Source organism: Lutjanus erythropterus, chromosome 2 (assembly GCF_056507025.1).
Source record: "Lutjanus erythropterus isolate fLutEry1 chromosome 2, fLutEry1.hap2, whole genome shotgun sequence".
In the NCBI taxonomy this organism is placed as follows: domain Eukaryota; kingdom Metazoa; phylum Chordata; class Actinopteri; order Lutjaniformes; family Lutjanidae; genus Lutjanus; species Lutjanus erythropterus.
In genome coordinates this window covers 9287940-9311367 of record NC_139318.1, presented here as the reverse complement: position 1 = coordinate 9311367, position 23428 = coordinate 9287940, and the positions used below count along the sequence as shown (strand labels likewise).

Here is a 23428-nt window from a genome sequence, read left to right as displayed (position 1 = left end):
CATCAGTCAAAGTCAGGACAGGAAAAGACAGCGCTCTTTGTATCAGAAAGTATAAGAAACAAAAATGATTGACTAAGGCTGCCTTCAGGGACACACACAAAAAGACAGTTAGCTGAGGATGCTTTTCCAACTGGGGACAAAAGCTGTGCCTGCTATTGCGAAAGGGCTGATACTCTGCCCAGCATTTAAAGCTGCTATAGAAACTTTTATGTTGTGTTGATTTTTGCGCTTCCTGTGGACGGAAGTGGTGATTTTTTCATTGTAATAACCAAAAAATATAACACCAAAAATAAAATGATCTCCTCCTGCTCCTTTTTAAGTGGCTAATATACAACTCACAGTAACTTTGCCTGGGAATATGTAAACACAGGCTCGCAGAGAATCTGCCCCAGTGGCAGCCATTAAGAATAACTTTATAGAAACAGCCAGTCTTCTCATGGATAGTCTCATTTACTTAGGTGGGTCATACAGAGGCATCAGTATTAAATTGAGACTGTTTCATAACCAGTCAAAAACTCCTGGTAGTAGCTTTAAGTTTGTGGTTAGGGTGAGGTAAATAATGATTAGGGATAAGGTTAAGGCAAGTCTTCAGGAAAATGTAAGTGTATATAATGTCCCCAAACTGACCTAAGTATACATGGGTTGTCATGTGTGTTTTCTTTTTTTTTTTCATTTCATGTCCTGTACCCCCACAACCCCACCTGATACACAGATCTGAAACCAAACCTATAAGAATATTTTCACACTATTATAAAATGTGATTTAATCATCTACATATCTACTGGAGGAATGTTATAACAAAGGAAAATGTAGTTCATGAAAGTATGTCACAATCTGTTACACCCAGACAACAATGTGGTCAACATCCCGCTGTGTAATTGCTCATTCTCTTCAATCTAATGACATGACTTTAGACTTCCAAATTGCATGTTGTGCATATGCCAAAGTCCAGTTTTGTGTGCAGGTGAGGGTGGATGGATGAATCAAACAAACAGAGGACTTACGCCCAGGAGGCCAGGGTTTAGTGTCCCATGTGAAACCAAAAGATAATGTTGTTTTAAGTTACATAACATAACTTAATGAAGTGTATTTATTCTAACTCAAACCAAAGTCTAGCATAGCCAGTTCTCTGCAGCCTGCAGTGCTCGAGAAAGATCTGGTTCCGTGTATTATTTTAATTCTATAGGAGGAAGAAATGCTGTGGCTTTTTGTATTTTTCCAAATGCATCACAGTCTTCTTGTGCAGTACAAAGCCCAAGAGGCAGCATTGGTGCTGGGGGGGGCTTCTTTTGGAACTTTTGCACATCAGGAGGTGAGCCCTGGCTAAATGGCAAAATCACCACAAAAGAAAAGCTAGCAGCTGCTAACATTCTTATATTTATACCATTAGTGACCCAGGTGCTAATTTTCCATTGTGTGTTTCTAGCTCAGAGGTTGTTGTTACTCTGGTAGCAACAGGGGATGCTGAAAATGCCGCATCAGCACCTGAGCAGGCCACCTATGGCAGGATGAGCTTTTCCAATCTAACCAAGCTGCGACTGCTTCACAACATTAACCATGTGTAGGGATGTTGTGATATACCAGTATACCAGATGATAACCATTATATTTTTAAAAAATGAAATATTAATATCATGTTATTCTTACATGAACTTGTTGAATACTCAATTCTAATTGGTTGATTACAGCATGGTAAGGTGTGTTATTTCTTTATAGCAGACCATTGTTATGAAGAACAGACGATTGCTATGGACACAGTTCTGATCATAGACTCTGGAAGAACAATAACATCATTGTTAAATCACTAAAATCACTTTAACATTAATATTTTGTCAAATTAATGACATATTTTGGTACATAACCATGTAATAAGCAGGACAGTGTACAATAAGCAGGTCACTAGTGTCAAATAAAGCCATAAAATAAATTAATATTTTGGGTCACATAAATATGAGTAGGATGATGTAATTATCCCTTACATAGTACACATATGACAATATAGTGCAAATAATTCAGCACTTCTTAAACAGACTGTAAATCATTTTTGTTTCTGTCCATTTCTTTCCATTCTTGCTTTATATCCCCCCAACACCCCCCCGCCCCACACACACACACACACACACACACACACACACACCTTGTCACTATCAATTTAGTGTAATTGCACTTTTTGCATGCTATCTACAATTAATTTAGTGTAACTGCATTTGTTGTACACGGTGTACAGTTATGGTTCTACACTCTCTTTCCACCTCCTTACACTCGTACTTTGAGTGCAATTCATGTGCCAAAAAAAGGAGACAAAACACAACAAACCCAGTTAAACATGAATTTTACTGTTGTTTTTTTTCACTTTTTCTACAGAAGATGAAATATTTTGGCCACAGTAATCATGTGGAGAAAATCTGGTATTGCGACAGCCCAAATCACATGTTTATTTTTGTTGCCATGACAGTGACGGTCACCTGACAGATAATGGGAAGGACTGGTGTCTGCACTGCACGCAATTTGTAAAGTCATGTTATTTGCCCACAGATGGAAGAGAGCTGGTTGGTTTGCTTTAGTCATATTTCTTTCCGGCGCTCTCATCTTACTCCTGCTTTATTTCTCCCACGAGACCTGCCTGACATTTTTTCAAGTGTGGTGCTTCTGTATGCACATGTCCATGTTATTACTTTTCAGAACCGGCTTATAGCATGTTGATAGTATCTCCACGTGTTGTAGTGCGATAAGGCTGCAGGTAAAGATCCCATTCAAATTGCCTCTCTCTGGTGCTGCTCTCTTCTTCCTATCGCCGTCCTGCCCGGCCCTGGTGGCCTGTTGTGTATCCAATTAATATGTGCGTTTAAGCTACTGTGCTGTCAATACTATGCTGACCCTACAGCAAATCTGTTCTGCTTCAGCTAAGATAATTGTTATCTTCTGAGGCGTGTAAATAGACTTTTGGAATGGATTCTGAAGCCTTCATTCAAAATTAAATAAATGGGGGGGAAAAAGCTCAAATGGCTCCAGAAATGGAACCATATCTCAGCCAGGAAGGAGTTAATTTGACTTTTCGTTCAATTAACAGCTAAGGAATTAATGACCAAATCAGGTGAGAACTCCTAATAGGCTGCAAAAGTACACACATTTTGAACTCAAGCAAAAGTACAGATATGTACAGATGTACAGATGAGTTTCTTTCTGTCTGTTTCATCTCATTTTTGTCTTGTGAGTCTTTTATGTTATTTTTGTCTTATCTTTTTTGACATTTTTCTGTTATTTTGGCTTGTTACATCTTTTACATTGTCTTTGTCTTAGCATGTCATTTTTGTCTTGTTACATCTTTTCATGTTTTGTTACGTCTTTTATGTCATTTTTGTCTCATTTTTTTCTTGTCTACGTATTTTATGTCACTTTTGTCTCATTGTGTTTTTATGTCATTTTTGTCTGTTTTTTGTCTGGTTACATGCTTTATTTCATTTATGTCTCATTTCTACGTTTGTCATCTTCTTCATTTATGTATCGATACTTCTTTTACATTGTTTATGTCTTGTTACGTATTTTATGTAATTTTTTTCTTCTTACATCTTTAACATCATTATGTTGTTTATGTCATTTATGTCTTGTGTCCATCTTTTTTGTCTTGATATGTCGTTTACGTCATTCTGTTGTGTTATGTCATTTCCATCTTGTTATATCTTGTACCTCATGTTTGTATTATGTCATTTTTGTCTTCTCACATCTCTCTTGTCTTGTTGGGTCTTTTACGTTGTTTATTGTCTTGTTCTGTCATTTTCATCTTGTTACATCTTTTAGGTCTTTTTCTTCTTGTTACATTTGTAACAAGAAGTAATTTTGTTTTTGTCTTTTTGGATACACCAAGGAATCATCTTCTCTATGTGTTCTTGTCCCATACAGTTAAGTTGGAATCTATCTTGATGTTGGGAAGGTGGTATGCAAGAATGTAGAATAAAAATGATCAATAATCCCTTTAAAATGCATTCAAACTTAAGCGACTAACTGCTTTTAAAGTGTAAGGAGTAGAAAAGTACAAAGTAGAAAGTACAGATATTTAGAGTACAAATACCTGAAAACTTTACTTAGTTAACAGTAGAAAAATATTTGTACTTAATTACTTTCCATCTCTGTCCCTGTCCTCAGACAGACTATCATGGAGGACGGGACTCTACGAATCACCAACATCTCTAAATCTGACGGAGGCAGGTACACGTGTGTGGCCAGAAACCATTTTGGGACCTCGAGCAGCACAGGAACACTGCTGGTGAAAGGTATTTCTCTCTTTTCCACAGGTTTCCACCGCTGTACCTTTTGAGCCAAGGCTTTAAACTTTTGTTAAGGGAGAAAAATACTAGCTCAAGCATGAAATTGATAATGAAATATATAGCCGTTTTATGTTCCCGCCGGTTTGACAGACGTATAAGTCATCCATGGTTTTGTCAGCTGTGAGTTATTGTTCATGTAGCCGAGTGGGGCAAACCACCGCCGTCTGTGGCTGTGAGTGAAGAATATTTTGTCACCAACATTTAATCTTAAAAGAGCTGCTGTAGCATTTTCAGATTTGAGTTTTTAAATAATGATGATTATAGGGAGCGAGTTCTTTTTTCCTTTCTAGTTGACATTGTGATTGCAGTGTGTTTAATTATTCATTACTGAGTTATGGGAGGCATTGGCTTCCTAAGTGAAGTTATTTAAGGTCACTTAATTACACTGATAGAGCCAAATCAGTCTCACTATTCTGGGCAAATTAAGCTTTATTACCTTCTTCATTTGGCTGGATTTTATATAGATACAGTGCTGCATACAGCAACAGATTATTCTGCTGTTTTTCCCCTCTCATAATGCCACAGAGCCTACAAAAATTACAGTTCCTCCCTTGAGTTTGGACGCCACAGTGGGACAGAGCCTTGTGTTGCCATGCGAGGTGTCCAGCGATTCGTCCCTGAGTCCCATCTTCAAGTGGTTTTTCAACGGGAAAGCCATTGATTTCAACAGGCAGGAGCACTTTGAGATGATTGGAGGGGTATGTATAATGGGTGAACCCTCACTGATTTTAGACAAAGAAAATCAGTGCCAAAGATTTGACCTCCACAAGCTAGAGCTGATATTAAAGCTCCCAAGAGCTGTGTTTTTCACAGCCACTTTATGCCTACAGTAGTCTGTGATGTTCATATAAAAAATCGTTAAGTTTCATTATGCATTAAATTTCCCTGAATGCTTTTAAAATGTCTAATTTTTCATCAAAACCTGAATTAAAACTATACATATTTAATGGTAGCAGGATCTGTAATAGCAGTGGACCCACTGTAGCTGTTCAGTAATAGTGAAACTTAAGGAAACATTACTTACAGCACGATATAAGGTGCTTTCACGCCCACCAGTTTTGGTCCAGACTTTTGGACTTTGCAGTTTGATCTGATCCAAAATTGCTGGTATAAAACCTCCCCTGGACCACAGTCTGGACCAAAACAGCTGAAAAATTGAACCATGGTGTGTTTTGTTTCCAGTGAGAAAATGTTTTTTTGGACGGTTCAGACTTTTGGACCAATTACAGGAAGTTCTGCCAGGATGTTTTCAGAAACTAGAAAAAAAGGAAAAACAGCACAAAAAAACAAAATGAGCTGTGTTTGCACATAGGGAGACCAAATATTTAACTGACATTTGGGTTGATGACTTTATTACGAGTCACTCACAAAAATTCTTATACTTACTCTTATACTCTTATACTAGGGGATGCAGCTTGCATAGGTCATTGCGTCAGGACACAGGCTGAGGTTTGTCATGCACAGTTATTTTGTGTGCTAGCATAATTGTATTGTAAAACCAAAACCAACCTTATCAAATGTATACAGTCTAACAAAAACATAAACCTTGGTTCTGAGTTTTCTATAACATGACTTTTTGTGTTGAGAAGGTTAATACCGTGTCACGTCTGTGCATTAAGTATGAGACTAGGGACAGGAAGCAACCAACACCTCAAAAGATAAAGACCAACTGACACATTGTATATTAAACACATTATATCACTTTATATTTGTTCGGTACATAAAGTACCAACAATTTCTTTTCTTTGCACACAGAAAACCCACATAGTTGTGACATTGTGATAAATTTTCATTGCAAGTTTACTGATGGCAGCATGTCAGAATACAGCAGAAAATCACTGCACCGCAACCCGGCTGTTGTTTGCTAATTAATAGTTATAGCATGTACTGTGAGTCTGTTGTAATCACTGTTTAAGTCACATTAAACAAATGAGATACAACATATTAAAGAAAGAACAGTGCATCATTTTGGAAAATATGCTTTGCTTTTCGGTGAAGAGTTGAGCGATGTGATACCATGCTCACATCGGTCTATTAAAAATATATGGCTAAAGCTAGCAGGGCGTTAGCTTAGCTTAGCACAAATAAAGACCGGATGTGTCCAAAGGTAATATAATCCACCAACCAAGCACATATGAAGATAATATTATATGTTTTACATCTGTGAGGGTCCACTGGGGTCAAATGTAAGTGAGTGACCACTGCCTGCTGCTACAGACGCACGCAATCAACCACACTTCTCTGCTATTCAACTATGTGACTTTGCCAAAGTTGACTCTGCTCAAAGCAACTAATATGTCTCTCATTTTCATCTTATTACATCTATTACATCGTGTTTGTCTTGTTACGTGTTTTTTGTCTTGTTACATTATTGTTTTGTACATCATTGTTAAGTCTTTCACGTTGTTTTTGTTTTAAGTCTTTTTTACGGTATTTTGTCTTGTAACAACTTTTGTGTCATTGTCTTGTTTCTGTCTTGATACATCTTTTACATCATGTTTGTCTGAAGTCATTTTTTTTTTTTTTTTATCTTTTTTGGTCTTGTACCATCTTTTCAGTCATTTTTGTCCTGATCTTTTACATTCTTTTTATTATGTCATGTCTGTTTTGTCAATTTGCCTCATGCCCGTCCTGTTGACATTGTTTGTCTTGTTACATCATTTTTGTCTTGTCACGTCTGTCTTGTCTTGTTAGGTCTTTTACATTGTTTACGTCTTGTCTTCACTCAAAGCAAAGATGCAGATTTGTGTTTGTGTGACAGTGCCTTTAACAGAACCACATGTCAGCCTGTTGAAGTGTATTCAGGCTTTAAAGCCTTCTCAGTACCATGCTATATCTTGTTTGTTTAATCCATGCAAACACATCTTAAATATAAAAGGACAGTTTGCAGGAGAAGGGGTCATGTATCAGACTATTTCTTGGCACTGAGCACTTGCCCACCAACCAGGGGAGATTCCAGGAAGTGACTGGTGGGTGGCTTTTGCCTTTAAGCCCATGTGTCAGAAACCATGTACACATAATTCAGAAATGGCAGCACGCACAGCTTTGTGTTGTGTCTGAGGGGAAAACCTGTAAACAGGGATGACATTTCTCCAGCCCAGAGGTGATTTCACTGTATGAGCAAATCAATCAATATCGCCCCGAACAAAAGGAGCCTAAATTTTCGTAATCACAAGATTTATGCTCCCTCTGGTTGAGCACACCAGGCCCTCTGGAGTCGCCGTACAGCACTGACATTTCCACAGTGAACATAATCACAACAGCTGTTAACTTGCCTTTGCTTTGGACTGATTTCTGAATCGCTGTATTTTGCTGGGAAGAAACTTTTGAAAATTATATGTGGGTGTGTGTGTTAGTGCGCGACAGCAGAGTGCAGAAAGCAGCTTTGAAATTTCTTACTAAAGCCATTCATCTGAGCTGAAAGGGTAAAGTATAAACACAACAAACCCTGATTCAAAGAAAAAAAACTGTTTCAAAACAAGTCATTTTTGTGTAGCCTCCCTTACAATGCAAAACTGAATTAATTTGTTTTGCTAGACTGTCATGTCATTTTTTTTTCTAGCAGTCCTGTGGTGAATTCTTCCAGGATTCTTTCATGGAGGATTTGCTGCACAGGACCGAGAGAGAAATTCAATGTGCTCTCTGGATTTTCCATACCTCTGTTTTTGACTTTGCTACTTTTGCTGTTTTCGTTCCTCTCCAGGACTTTCATACGAATGTGTCTTTGTCATTAGGGATTTGCAGGTGACCTGATGGTGAGGAACATTCAGCTAAAGCATTCTGGGAAGTATGTGTGTATGGTACACACTGAAGTTGACACTGTTTCAGCAGCAGCAGACTTAATTGTCAGAGGTATGCCTCTTCTTCCTTTCTTGCAGTGCTTGTCATTTTGTACTACTCTCTATGGAGGATTTTGATTTTTTGTGGTGAGTGTATGTGCATTAAGATTATGACACACATATCTCTGCTGTCAGATGAGAGTGTTACCACCAGCATGTCACTTTTCAGAGATTCAGAGAAAAACAGCTTTAATAGACCTTAAAATTGACAACCAACAGGGTTTTGAAATTTAAGGATTGCTCTGATTTTTAACCAAACTCTGTGATCATCACTCTTACCTTGAAGACATACAGGTAAGTTACCCTGAAAGCTTCAGGGCTATTCAGCAAGATCAGAGGGCAGCTTCATGCAAAAATAAACCACTTTCCAAAGTGAGTTTTCAACTACTTCAGTTCTTTTGAGGTAATCTTTGATGTTGAAAATAAAAGTGTTTTCAGTGTCATTCAGTCAATTATGTATTTTTCAAAGCAAAGTTGAAATGTTTGAGATGTTGAACTGTCAGTTGTGGTTGGTTTTGACATTGGGAGTCAAGAGACTATTACCATTGTGTAAGGAATATTTTCCTTGATCCCAATTACAGTGATGCATTTTGGACTTGTCATAAAGATGTCATTATGTGTTATTACACTGTCAAATTCTTTCATAATGGTGTCATGAATCTTCAGCCTAAGTGATCCCATTTGGACTTGGACTTGCAATAAGGATGTTATTAAATGGTATAAGGCCAGTTTGACTCTTGAGTATGGTTCCAAGATGAGTTACAGAGTTACATACCGCTGGTTTCACAGCTGTGTTTCTTCCTGGTCTCACTGTGTTCACTGGGCTCTCGCAGTCCTGCCAGAGTCAGCTTGCTAGCTGCATGGTGGAGGAAAGTGCCAACTGATGCTCATTCCATGTGTTTATTTAGGGCGTGAGCACCAAACAATGCAAGGACCCTATTGGATTTGCTCAGATTATAATTCTCAGAGTTTTATTTCTTCTTCTCCTTCCTCTTCCTCTTCTTCTCTTACATTTTTGAGGGGCTTAATGTGCTTGATGGTGCGTGCAACTTGGCACACACATTAGCTCTGATGAAAAAAATGGTCATAGGTGGTCGTAGCCAAACAGGTTGGCCACAGCCTCTAAAACTCAGGCACATTTCACCGATACTAGAAAATTGGTACACACGTGTATCACGCCCAGAAGCATAAAAATGTCTTTTGGACCCTTAGGCTAAAAAGCATATAAAAATTCCTCACTGACCAGTTGGCATATGGCATGCCCTGACAGGCGCAGCGGTGTGAGGAACCATCCAATGCTGCTTGTAGCTTTAATTCAAAATGTTATTGATTCAAGACATTTTAAAAACAGGTTTTAACATCACCTGGATGCAGCATGTTCCCTTGTCGTGCAGCTACCATCGTCACCATCTAGCTGACTCTGGCCAGACAGGAATATCTCCATGAACACAGCCGGATCAGAACTGAACACGACCTCAGAGACCAACCGTGATCCCTGGCAGGGAATACAGTACTGAGGTGGCTTTCTTGCCGGTTTTGGCTCCTGCCACCCCGGGGCTGAGTCAGCTGGCCAGTTTGACCATTACCAACTGAATGAATAAGAGAAGAAGAAGAGAGGAGAGAATTTTCAATTTTTTAATTTTTTCCCTTTACAAATCCAAAACAAAAATAGCTCCCACTGACAACACTGACAACACCTATTTTTGCTGGGTATTTAAACATTAGAGAGCTTACCATCTACTTCTATAATTTTAAAGTTACATGGTGTGACATTAATTAAGTCCTGAAAGTGGGATGTCACATACAAGGACACCTGCTGTTTTTATTCATAAAGGCGCAGTGCACTTCAGTATGCTTTAAAAAGGTCAAAACAAATCAGAGGGGTGTGGTGTTGACTTATTATGTTATCAGCTGGTCACACTATTGGCCTGATCCCTTGCACAGCCATAATGGAAAATAATCAAATGTAGAGGAAAGTCCCGGCCGGCCTCACCAAGTAGGAAAATAATCCTGTTGTCTGGGAGGTTCAGATTGGCAAAGCGTGGCATCAAGAGTCTGCAGCCAGTGTCAGATGGTGCAGCTTTTGCATGCGGACTGTACGTTTCTGTATGCATAAATCTGAAAGCAAACATTGTTGATACCCAGTGATCTTCCTCCAGCAGCAGGTAGTCCCGCTGAGGCTCAGAGCTACTTTTGCAGATTTGAGGGCTTAGCAGGAAATCTCATGTCAGTTATCCAAGTCCCAGCTTGTTTGTTTGATCTCATGTTGCTGCTTTTCCTAATTTCAATGAGATCCCAACTGAAAATCCTGCCTTGTTTTTTCCAAATCCCTGGTCATTAATGGTCTTTCATGTTATTGTTAAATAATTAATTCTCTTGGTTAGTTATGTTGGACGTAGATAGATGGATATTTTGCTACAAATGCCAGTACAAACAAGGATGATAATGAAAGTAACATCATGCAGTTACTAGGATTAAAATTTGTGTTTTAGGGGAGATATGTCAAAATAATAATAATAATAATAATAATAATAATAATAATAATAATAATAATAATAATAATAATAATAATGAGAATAAGAACTATAATTATTAGGGCTGTCAAAGACAAAATAATTCTCGTAGATCACTAGTCATTGCCATTGTTGAGAGTAATTTGTTGCTGTAATTCCACTGATTTTGGCAGAAACTACTACTTTTATTAAATCAATAGCGCAATTACAATTAGAGAATATTAAACAGGCCCATTACTTGTTGCATTTGTCTCATAAGAAAACAGTGGACTGCAAAAGATAGCAGATGTAACTGACAAACACAGCCTGTTCCCTGATCGAAGATTGAACGTACTTCGACCATATAGCTTGATTCCAACGGACATGACTGCACCTGGTGCTGGCTGTTCCACGTCCACCAGAGCTGGCCGTTCTACATAATGCTTCCACAACCTGGGCAGTAAGTCAGACAATTAATCAATTAAAAGACCCCATGTAGACTCTGGATCATAAAAACAGACAAAAAATTATTTTACTACGTAGCATACTTATTCATGGTAGAAGCACAAAAAACAGGAAAACATAATCAACATAAATGGCCGCCAAAATGTGCTGCTGATGAAACACTTGAAACGCTGCTGGTGGGGCATGAAGCCCCGTCAGTTTGGTGTGGCGGCACGAGACAATTCAGAAACTGTTTACCATAGCAACGCTTGGTTAACATACATCCAGCATCGTCTCTAGTCTTCTTTTATGCCAACTCCTGATGTCTCACCCATATACAATAAAAGTGTAGCTCACAGGTAGACCCTAGTTGTTGCTGCCCCCTGGTGATCGGGAGTATCAATAACTCCAAACAGTGATAATGGGTACAATGATAGATAAAAATTTAGACAGTTGTCAAATAAAATTGTTGAAATAATAAAACCACTCTAAAATAATATAGCTACAGTAAAATAAAATAATATTGCTAAAATAATATGGCTCTGTATGCATAAGTAATGCGAAAGGTGCTTTCCCAAATAACTTGTTACTTTTAAAATGTGAAATGATAAATAATTTGAAAATGTTTTGAGAAAAGAACCTAGTAACCACAACTAATTACTAAATTTCAGTAGCTTGCCCAACACTGGTCGTCACACATTTATGATATTAATTTACTTTGTAAATATATATATTTTGGGGGATGACGCGAGCTGCCTGTTAAATGCTAACAGCATAAGTGGTAATGATTCAGAATGTGTCTGAACAGCCAGCAAGGACAACTCAACGTGCTGAACTTGTTAATTTATTTCAACACAGTATAACCTTGTTGTTCTGGAATAAATAGCATCCAACTTAACAAAAGCGAACACTCTGCGACTTCTCAAGAAGACGGATGATGTGCACTAAAAAACTAAGTTGCAAACTCGTTCCCTTGCTGCTCCACATCCCCTGCCCCGACCTGAACCAGCCGCGTCTTCATCGTGACCATGATTTCAACATCACAGACCTGACGTCCATGACCTGAGAGGTGGTAATGTCTGATCACTGGCACAAACTCACTGGCCTCATATATAAGTAAACTGAGACGTCTAACCTGAGTTCGTAGTGAACTGCACTATTCAGTGTATTGATTAGACTGGCACTCCCAATAGAACCAATTACAGCTCCACTAACTCTGAATTGAGGTTGTTAGCTGGGTTATGAATCACTTAACACCTGTGCTGGGATCTGAGTGTGCCACGCCGACCTGAAGTGATTCCATTTGTTTTGGCTGCTGCTGTGCTGTGAGGCTGATGCAGGTGTCTGTCCTTGTTTTTTTTTTGGGGGGGGTGGGTGTTGCAGGGCCTCCAGGCGCCCCGGAGGGCCTGGTGGTGACTGACATCACTGACACCACTGTGCAACTGTCCTGGGGCTCCGGGCCTGACAACCACAGCCCTGTTACCATGTACATGGTGCAGGCCAGGACCCCCTTCTCTATAGGCTGGCAGACTGTGAGAACAGGTAACAGCTGCACCACATCACACACTTCCTCTCAATTAATGTGAGTCAAAACTTAGGAAGTACACTGTGATACATGAGTCTGTGGTTATTTTGGACATAGATGCTTGTCTTACGGAAAAGTATTTCATGGATCCTCCCATGATTAGAGTTTGTTTAATGAGCAGTCACACCAAGAAATTAGTTACAAGAAAAAACGAAGAATCTCATTGTTGAAATTGTTTCCCAGAGGATCTTCTGTTTCTTATTTTTGAAGTTGACATTTAATAATAAACTATTTAAACAGCGTTTTTAACAGAATCCAAAACAAATCAAATAAAATCAAGTAATTAAAGTAATACAGAAAGATAGATTCTAATAATGCGACATGTTGGCAATAAGATAAGTTAATAAAAGGCTTTATTTGAAAAGTGACAATTTGAGAAGTAATATTGAAACATTGAACAGTAGCCAAATACGCAACATGTTCAGACTAACTCGTACTGGATTTTGAGGACAATCCAATGATTTGAGAGTTTAAAAAACACTGGATTAGACAGATGTTATGTAACTGTTTCACAGGTAGAGTAGTAGCATCTGTGACAAGTAAACTGACCTTCATGTGTAAAATCAGTGGAGTGCCCCTTTAAATTGAAATTTTTAAGTTTTATTCAAAGGATTGTGATCAAGATAAGTAATGTAGGGGGCATTTTACAGTTAAAAAATCGACTTGTCAAAGCTCTGATGGACAAACATTGCTAGGAAGACAGTGTTTCAAACTTTTTTTTTACTATGTTCCCGATTTGCAACAACAGTAGCAGTTCAAGCTACAAATAAATCACCCAGTACTTGAGATTCATCGGTAAAAGTCTTAAAACAAGGACTGAATGACAGACTAGATCAAGTGTTTCAAATTATAACATATGCAATCCACTTAAGCAGCCCAACAATAAATCCTGCTTTGTGAAACTTACTACTATACTATGGTATTCAGTTTTTTAGACTGTATGTCAGAGAGGATTTTCAATTTAAGCCCTATTCGCAGGGGACTGGTATTACCTGGGGACCTCATGAGTTAGAAATTACACCCCACGCTCGTGCTTCATGCGTCTGTATTTTACTCAGATTTACTGACATTATCCTCCAGATGTGATGTCAAGGGTCTGTTGTCTGTCAAGCCTGTTGAAAGCTGCACCACATGCTGCCACGCATGTCACCCGTCTCATCATCTTCCAAGATTTCGCTGCTTTGATGGATTTGAGCGTGCTGTTTCTGTGAATTGTTCTCCATGCTGTGTAGGGAGATGAGCCCCCTGAATTTTGCACCCAAAATGCTGTCAAAAATTTTAACTATAATTGCCAATGTGAAAAAATTACCCTAAATCGTGAAGTGATGCCAGTTTTCACGGGACTTGGAACATGTTTGCAAAATACAGTGGGAATCTTGACTTTACAAATTCATTGTTGGGGAACCTTACTTTTAAAAGTAATTTGTTAAAATACAAGGTCACTGTAATAAAAAAGCAACTTGTTATTTACTGAGAAAAGCAACCTGTGCATGTTGGTTATATTGTCCTGACAGGCTGACAGTGAACTGGAAGGAGGCGTATCACTGCTGCCTCCATGAAAAAATAAACACATACACACATATAGTACATCATGCCTCAACACAGTTGGCAGCAGTTCTTTGAAAAAGTAACTAAATAACTGAGTACTTGAATTGCAAAATTAACGGCTTGATTCTATCAGGCGTGGCCGCATCACATTTCGGTTGTGTCAAATCAGCCAGAGCTGATCGCTGCTGTGCTTTTGATTCCACCAGCAGCTCCAATGCCCCGTCCCAGAAGCGGCTTTCCACTCTGCCTCGAATACACGCCAAGTCCGGGTCAAAGTCAGACACAGGTCAGGTCAATTTTCAAAATAAAAGACCCTGTTCAGACTCAGAATGAATGATAAAGACATAGGCAGAAAACAAACTTTACTTATGTAACCTGCCTATCCACGTTAGCAGCACAAAAAGCAAGGAAATTGGACAAAATCAACAAAATCTGAGCAAGTCAACACAATCAGGCAGCTACTGCTGAAACACTGTTTGACGGGACATGCAGCCATGTGGAGGACGGATCAAACCCGTAACTCAGACGTGTTGTGCCCAGTGGATTCAATCGGTAACATGTTATGTTGCTCATTACAAGAAATTGTGATTTTGGGAAATACAAATAAAATGTAACCTGACTTGAAAAAAAGTAATCTTAGCAATAAGCAGTCACTTTATAACACCTCACCACTAACACTGTACAAATTATTGACATGGCACACTGGTGTGGGATTAAGATCACTCTTTAATTACTTCATAACAAATTATTAGTGGTCCCTAAGGAATTGTAGTCCCATGTGAATAGGGCTTGAAGTAGTTAGTGTAGCTCGGTGCAATTGTATCATTAGAAAGTTATTTGTAATATTATGCTTTTCCTCATGTATGTAAAAGGGAAGGGACAAAGTATTAGAAGCAGAACCCTGTTTTGCAGCTTATTAAAACTGCCTTCATGAGTTAAAATATTTTTAACTGATTTGGTTAGTATATAAGTCAGTATGAAAACATATGAAGAAATGTTTCTGCTCTTCATATTCCTTACACTCCACACTACCTACCAGAATATTTGACAGGAATAATAATTGAGGGCTGATTAAGTGAAATGCCTGTTTTTGTTCAGATCTACATTAATTTCATCCTTCCTTAACCTCAACCCTGCTTTATTTAAGATTACATTTTTATCTGAAAGACACAGATTTAAAACATAACAATCCGATTACAGAAAGATGTCAGCCACGGTAACTGAAGCAACCTCGTCTGACAGCTTATTAACTCTATTAATTGCATTTATGTGTAAAATTTTATTGTGAGATGCAGATATCCACGATAATTGCAGAACATGCAGAGCTGATGGACTGCTTAGACCCTGAATGTACTTTAATTGGAATAATATTAAGATTTCACCATTTCATTTTGATGTACTTCACTGCCTTTGAAATGTTTTTTATACTTCTTGAAGACAAAATGTGAAATGTGTGTTAGTAAAACGTAAGAAAAGCACAAAACTCAATTCTAAATTCTTTAATCCTAGTTCCTGATTCTGTGCCTGGACAGATGATGCATGCAACAGTGAAAGATTTGAACCCCTGGGTGGATTATGAATTCAGGGTGGTGGCAATCAACAGTGTTGGTGTTGGAGAACCCAGCACGCCGTCAAAACAGATTCGAACCAAAGCAGCAGGTATCCTCTCAATTTGTTGTTTCTCTTCATAACAAATTAATCAGTCCCACTTGGAAAATGTAATTTGACTGTTTCCTTCAGTGCTCCCTGCGATGTAACTTATTTCAAATCTGTTGTTCGCTTTCATGCCAATACTTTTGATTACTCACTCGCATGAAAAATGGGTGGAAATTGAAACACACTTTTAAGCATTTGAGTATCAACACTAAGCCCCCGTGTGTCAGCACTCTAGAACTTATGCCATGATTAATTAATAGTCGCATCAACAGAAAATATGACCTATCTGCAAATGCCATGAGGCAAACGACATGAAAGTGTCTATTTTGAGCAGGTTAGTTGAGTAATTCCATCCTGCTGGTTGAATCACAAGGGAACAGGTTTCCTGTGGCGCCTCACACATGGGGCTGACATACGGTGCTTGGGCTAATAACGGCACCGTACACGAGTGCTAATGCCACTGTCAACAAAAAGCTAATTCCACTGCTGTGTGATGAACCCATTTTGTAAATAAGAAGCTCTGCAGAGTGGCTGTGATCGCCTCATTCAAAGCTTTGGCTTTAATAGAATCCTCTGCACCTGCCTGAGACGTAACGGTCCAAACCGAGTGATGATGATTACGTTCCCTTTGTGCCTGTTTAGTTCCCAAGGTTGCACCAGTTAATGTGAGTGGTGGCGGAGGAGCTCGAGGAGAACTTGTCATCATGTGGGAGGTAAGAGGATCATGGGCACTTTTGAGTGGGCATTCATTGTGACAGAGCATTCTTTGAATCTTTTGACGAGAACGGACTTCTGGCAGAGTTACTGTGTCTGCAGTGGCCTGGCTTCAGTGGAACGGCTTTTTAATTAAAGGCAGAGCTTTTCTGATTTGCTGCCTGCTGACTCCCCCTGTTGTGTAAATCAAAATGGAGATAGGGAGCCAGTGCAAATTTCATACGTGTAAATCTAAAATTGGGTGACAATTTTACTTAAAAAAATTTTTTTATGTCCCTCACAGCACTGAAAGGTGCTGCATTTGCTCAAAAGTTTGTGACTGTAATTAATTTTACAATAATTACAATGTATGGGGGAGCAATGTAATGTTTATAATACATTATAATGGATTTTAAACAGTCTTAGAAGACACGATACTGTTCTTACAGCAAATTATAACAATAAATATTCATAATGTTTTCTAACAATAATCATAACATCTCTATATGCTATATGTTATTAATATGTTACGTTTGCATATTATAATCATAAGTTTTTTTACAATGACTCATAAGGCCATAAGGCTCATAAGTATCATAATACATCAGAATTGCTGATCACTCACCAACATGTTTTGACAGAGATCATAATGTATTTTTATTCTCAAAGTTATGATTATAATGCAATTAATGTATTAATTGTAATGTATTACAACTACTTTTTTTTGGGGGGGGGGCATAACAGTGAAATGCAATGTTTATAATGTATTATAATGGACTATAAATGTTCTAATAATGTCTTAGACTGTTCTTATAGCACACATAAATCTTAATAATGCTTTAAAACAAAAAATCATAACACATTAAAACACATTTTATAATAAGGTCAGGTATCATAATACATTATAATTGCTGGTCACTCACGAACATGCTTTGTCAAGGATCACAATGTATCCCATAGTTGTAATGCATTCTAACCATTTTATAGTGCATTATAATCATTGTTGTGTCGTGTGATTATAATGCATTATAAAATGATTATAATGTATTACATCTGTGTGATTGGGGGCAACATAGCATTAGTGAATTATAATGCATTATAAGGAATTATAAATGTTATTTTAATGCATTATACTCCTCTTATAGAACTTAATAAGTGTAAAAATAAGCACACATAAATATACATAATGCTTTATAACAATAATCATTATAAAGCATTTTATAATGACCTGTAAGGTCAAAAATCATAATATATCATCATTGCTGCTGACTCACTGACATGTTTTAGCAAGAATCATAATGTGTTCTTAAATCTCTTGTGATACATTACAACCATTTTACAGTGCATTATAATAATTATAATATGATTATAATTCATTATAAAATGATTTTAATGTATTACAGCAATGTTTTGGGGGGGAGGGGCATAATTTTAGTGAAATGCAATGTTTATTATGCCTTATAGACACAGTGATAGTCGAGATGTATTACTGTATATTCTTATCTATTTAAACTGCAGTGGCCTGGCTTCAGTGGAATGGCTTTTTAATTAAAGGCAGAGTTTTTCTGATTTGCTGCCTGCTGACTCTCCCTCTTGTGTAAATCAAAACGGAGATAGGGAGCCAGTGCAAATTTCATATGTGTAAATCTAGAATTGGGTGACAACTTTACATTTTTTTGGATGTGCTTCACAGCGCAGAAAGTTGCTGTATTTGCTCAATAGTTTGTCCGACATAAAACACTATTTCTACTTTACTTTTTCACAGCTCCCTAATTAAATTTCTGCTCACAGTTGTCTGGGTCAAAGGCGTAACTTCTCTGTCCCCTATCTCAGCCAGTTCCAGAGGAACAGCAGAGCGGAGAGGACTTTGGATATGTCGTGGCTTTCCGCCCACTTGGCAGCAGCACCTGGATCCAGACAGTGCTGGCATCGCCCGACGCTTCGAGATATATTTACAGAAACGACAGCATCGCACCTCTGTCCCAGTTTGAGGTGAAAGTGGGAGTCTACAACAGCATGGGGGAGGGCCGATTCAGCCGCGTCGTCAGAGTGCTCTCTGCAGAGGAGGGTGAGATATTAAGTTGACTCTTAATTCAAGAAAAGGTATTCTTTCACTCTTAATTGCAAACATGCATAATTCATGGTCTCCACTGTACTTAGAGCCCTCTGAGGCGCCATCAAGAGTATGGGCCCGCGCTGTGTCAGCCTCCGAGATCGAGGTGTACTGGGAACCGATTCCCCCCGGGTCCAGCAGCAAGAAGATCATTGCATATGAGGTATAAAAAAGAAAAGTTGAAATAATAGTGCTATGAGGAATATTCAAACAAGGAGTAGACATTAATCCCTGAATGACTGACAGTACAATAAGCTGGCGTTCATTTGAATATAACCGCCTATGGGGACAGCGTGGAAATATTCTGACATTAAAATACTGCATGTGTTGGAGCGGCAGATTTCTCACAGGCTAATCTAGGGGATGAAGAGGTCTGTTGGCAGCTGTCCCAGTCCCAGACTCAATACCAAGGCTGTCTGAGAGCTGCTATTCAAAAAAAAGAGGGAGAAATAAATAAATAAAAGAAAGTGTGAACATCATACATCACTATCCTCTACAACAAACACTCTCCTGGGATTTTACTGTGGAAAACCTGGATAAAAATAACATTCTCTCCTAAACCCCAGATATCTTACATGGCCGGGTATACCCAGGTGGCCTGACCTCTGCTGAGAAGCTTTGAGGTCATTGCCAGTGTTTGGTACACACCTTGTTATAAGACTGGGGTTTGAAGCACCATGATGATGTGTTAGGGTGCCAGGCAGTTTGCATGAATATGCACGCTAAACAACGGGAAACTAAATACAAACTTTCCTCCAATATGAAAAGATACAGTTCCTCAACTGAGTTTACAACTTTTTTATATTAAGAAATACTAAATTTATGATTATTTTTATATTCACTAACACTTTTTCCCATGTCTATAATGCATTATAATGCATTACAAATACACTTACAATGTGATATACTGTGCTTAGATAGCATTGTATAATTATAGTTATAAGCATTAAATATTCATAATCTTTTGACAATAATCATAACCCATCATAAAACATTTCCTGCAAGATCATAGTGTATTAGAATTCTTTTAGTTGTAAACCAATATAACCATTACATAATACTTTATAATGCCTTATAGAAATGTAAATTCTAAATTACAACTTTGTTTTTTGGGGAAATATTACATAACTGAAATGTAACATCTATAATGCATTACAAAGCATTAATAGTATTTATACTGCATGAATAATGTTCATATTACATTATAATGTATTATAACGTAATTATAATGCATTATTCTGTGTGTATAACAATGTATGATTATAGTCAAAAAAGCTCAAAACTATTTAGAATGCTTTTTATCAATGATAATAATAAGCATTTTATAATGACTTATGAGGTCATATATTATAATACTAAATAATTTCTAATCACTCATTGACCGATCATAGTGTATTATAATAGGCAATGCATTATAAAATGATTACAACTTTATAACAACTACGTTTTGGGGGTGAAACATTAGGCCTACATTAGCGAAATGTCCCAAATGAAAAGACATGGGCATCATAAAAAGAAAAGAGACAGAAGTATTAAATTATCTCAGTCTAGGATTTATTTATCAGTATTTGGACCAGGTTCAATCGTTAAGCATCTACATCTACTGTGGAAAGATATTTATTTAAACTCTCACATTGACAAACTCTTCCTAATCAAGTCCACTGTGTTTTCACGACATATATTCTAATTTAACTAATTTAAACTTAAATTGCCTCTCAAATCATGTTTTAGTGGTTGATTTGAATTGCAGAGGCTGGGCACAGTGCCAACAAGTGTACTGCACAAGGCTGCTACGGCACCCAGACAGTTAGTTATGTTTCACTTTGGTTTCTAATTTGAGCAATATAGCAGCTTCAAATATGCAGTAATTATCAAATATTATATGCTGGATGAACAGATGCTGAGTCTGCTTTTAAAAATGGACTTATTTCAGTTTTAGTTAGGTATTTCGTTTGAATTTCACCCCTGCATAATGAGGGTGAGGTTGAGAAGAGGTTGACATTAAATCACATATGAAAGATGTTACTAGATTTTGGAGCAGATAGGTTTAAATTTCAGCTAATGATTTAAAATGTTAAAGTAATAGACCAGGTCAGTGATCTACATATTAGTCCGCATTAAAAAATAGTGACTGATGTTACTATAATAGGTTGTTAGAGAGAAGAGGGACAATTATCATATCTGCAACTGGCGATAAACACAAGCATTCAAGTTTGATGAGAACAGTTATAAGGCTTTTAGCACCTGTATTTCTAGCCGTGGGCCAACCCTAATCATGACTTGTTTAAATTTGATGAGACAACAAAGTTGCTTTTGTTGTAACCCCATGAGACGGTGTTTTTCCAGAGGACATGTCTCATTAAGAGCATAACTTATTTTGATATTGGCTAGTGTGACAATTTGCATTTAGACTGAGGGGGTAATTAAGTGATAGCGAGCCAGTTGGCTGATGAGGCAGCAAAAATTATGCCACCAAAGTACAGATCTAAAATCTGATCTAGCATGGCCTGTCGACTGTGGTTACTTGGGCTTGCTTATACCAAGATTTGATGAAATCTCACATTCCAGGTTGCAAGTGTGAAAGCACTCTTAAGTCCTCAAGTTTCCTAATCAGTGTTTCCACCTAATTGTCAAGCAAACTTATGAAAAATTAATAAGGCGTGTTTCCATCAACTGGTTTTGAAACAATAAACTAGACAAAGTAAACAGCTAGTCAGTCATGTGAGTCAAATATTTGCTATCTCAGAATGTATCCAGAAAAGTGTCCATCTTCCATTAAGCGCTTTTTCAAAAAAGGCTAAAGCCACCCCAAGCGAGTGTAAAAGAGAAAGTTATTTTGAATTTATTTGTTTCCATTAATCTTTTCTAATGCAGTACTTCAAAAAGCAAAGAAAACAGTACGTTGATGGAAAAATGACTATTACAAATATCTGTAGAACTTTGGAGAAAAACATCTCAAAGTGTGGAGAGAAACACAGTATCTACCAAAGTAAAGCACACACTTCGGTATCAGTAACCTCAGCCGGCCCTTTGTAAATAACTTTGTACCTTAAAAGAGTAAAACAATATTGTTTTTGCACCACTCTTCAAAGCATGTGCACATTAATTTGTGCTGTGATTTCATGGAAGGCACTGGGTGAAGAAATCAAACAAAGTAAAGATATCAGAAAGTTTAAAACAAGGTACACACTAAGGGTGATACTGTTGTCAGTTTTCTCAATTCGTATTCAGTTTATTTTATACATGGGGTAATACAGGTTATCAGGTATTAAGAAGTGCAGCGGTGTACATGTGGGTTGATTGATGGCGTTCCTGTTGTGAAGACTTCCTCATTCCTTCAGTGGACTAACCTGTGAGGGAACTGGTCAGCAGGTGCACTGACGCTTATACCCGCATTTATCGATGGTTAAATGGGGGCTTTTAATTGACATGGCAACATTATTAGGAAACAGCTGTTTGCGCAACATTATAAGTCCAATATTCTCTGTTTTTGGTCTCCACCAACTCCTGAGGGAAATATCTGGCTCTTTAGCTGCTAAATACTCCACTGTGTTCACTAGCTGACATTGCCTGTCTACAGACTGGTGTTAGGCAGTGAATTATTAGAAAAGTTTGGTTGAAAATAGAGTCCTGCTGTAGCTGAAAAAAAAAAATTATGAGAGCAGTGAGAGCAAGAATCGAAAGAGTACTACATACTAAACAGTAAGTTTGTTTTTATCAACACATTTTGATGTATTGCATTACGAAAAGTTGAGGGGATTTGCCGTTGCCAGTTTCGAAAAAAAAAGTCTTTACACTTGCCTGAGGTGGTTTTTGCCTTTTTCAGAAAGAGGGTTAATGCAGTTAATATGAGAAGAAACACCTAGGGACATAGTGAACATTTAACACGCATGATTGGTCAGATCTGAGGGAAAAAGAAGACATTTTTGCGCTGCTTGCATTGACTGTCTCATGAAAGAAAAATTACAACTTGCTCAATTGAAAAAACACTCCTGCAGACTTCTCTCCATTTTTTGTTTTGTAGATGGCCAAGGTGACTGGTTTTGTTCCTTCTTCTTCTTTGAGATTTATTAGCTGTTCACAGGCAACTGTTTTTTCCTTTTTTGTTTGCAACCTCTACTTTTTATACTCTTTATTTATGTAGCTTATGCCACCAGCTGCTGATGGACCCACACTTTGCAAAGCTGAGTTTATTTGCTCCAAACAAGCCCATTACAAGTAACATAGTGGCTTCTTGGGTAGCACTTAAGAAAAGCATACCTGCTTTTCATGAGTCCCAGAACATGGAATACAACCTTTTGTATCTACATTCCTCTGGAGGAATCCCAGAAATAAACTCTTTCTGTAGCTGATACTGAATGTTGCAGAAGAGGATGCTCACAACCTCATGAGAGACCATAGTGAGTCCTTCCCTCCAGCCAAACAGGGAGGGAGACAGTGAAACTGGAGAGCTTAGCCCATTCATAACGTTCTGTTCCTGCACCCCACCAGAACATAGATCCTTGCCAAAATGAATTTTATCAGAGGCCTTTAGTGATGGGAATCAAGAAGTCATCTCTGCTCAGAAACAGCTGCGAATGATTTATTCCGGGAGAATCATATAGCACCAACTGATTTCTCTGAAGTCTAACACAAACAGTAAACCACGGAAGAAAAGATAGTATGTTTCATTGTGTGGGTGTATTTTATCAAATAGAAGTTTTTGTCTTGTTAGTTTTTGTTCTTTTGATGTTT

At 37.9% G+C, this 23428-nt stretch overlaps 1 protein-coding gene across 1 annotated transcript in view; it reads left to right on the top strand.

The window, feature by feature from the left end:
• Positions 1 to 23428, top strand: part of cntn6 (contactin 6) — an 81851-nt gene that overhangs the window by 41881 nt on the left and 16542 nt on the right. The window contains 8 exon segments of the mRNA XM_084744061.1: positions 4143 to 4270; positions 4850 to 5022; positions 8059 to 8176; positions 12483 to 12641; positions 15742 to 15891; positions 16531 to 16601; positions 18415 to 18649; positions 18742 to 18857. Coding sequence (XP_084600187.1) covers positions 4143 to 4270; positions 4850 to 5022; positions 8059 to 8176; positions 12483 to 12641; positions 15742 to 15891; positions 16531 to 16601; positions 18415 to 18649; positions 18742 to 18857 — 1150 coding nt within the window.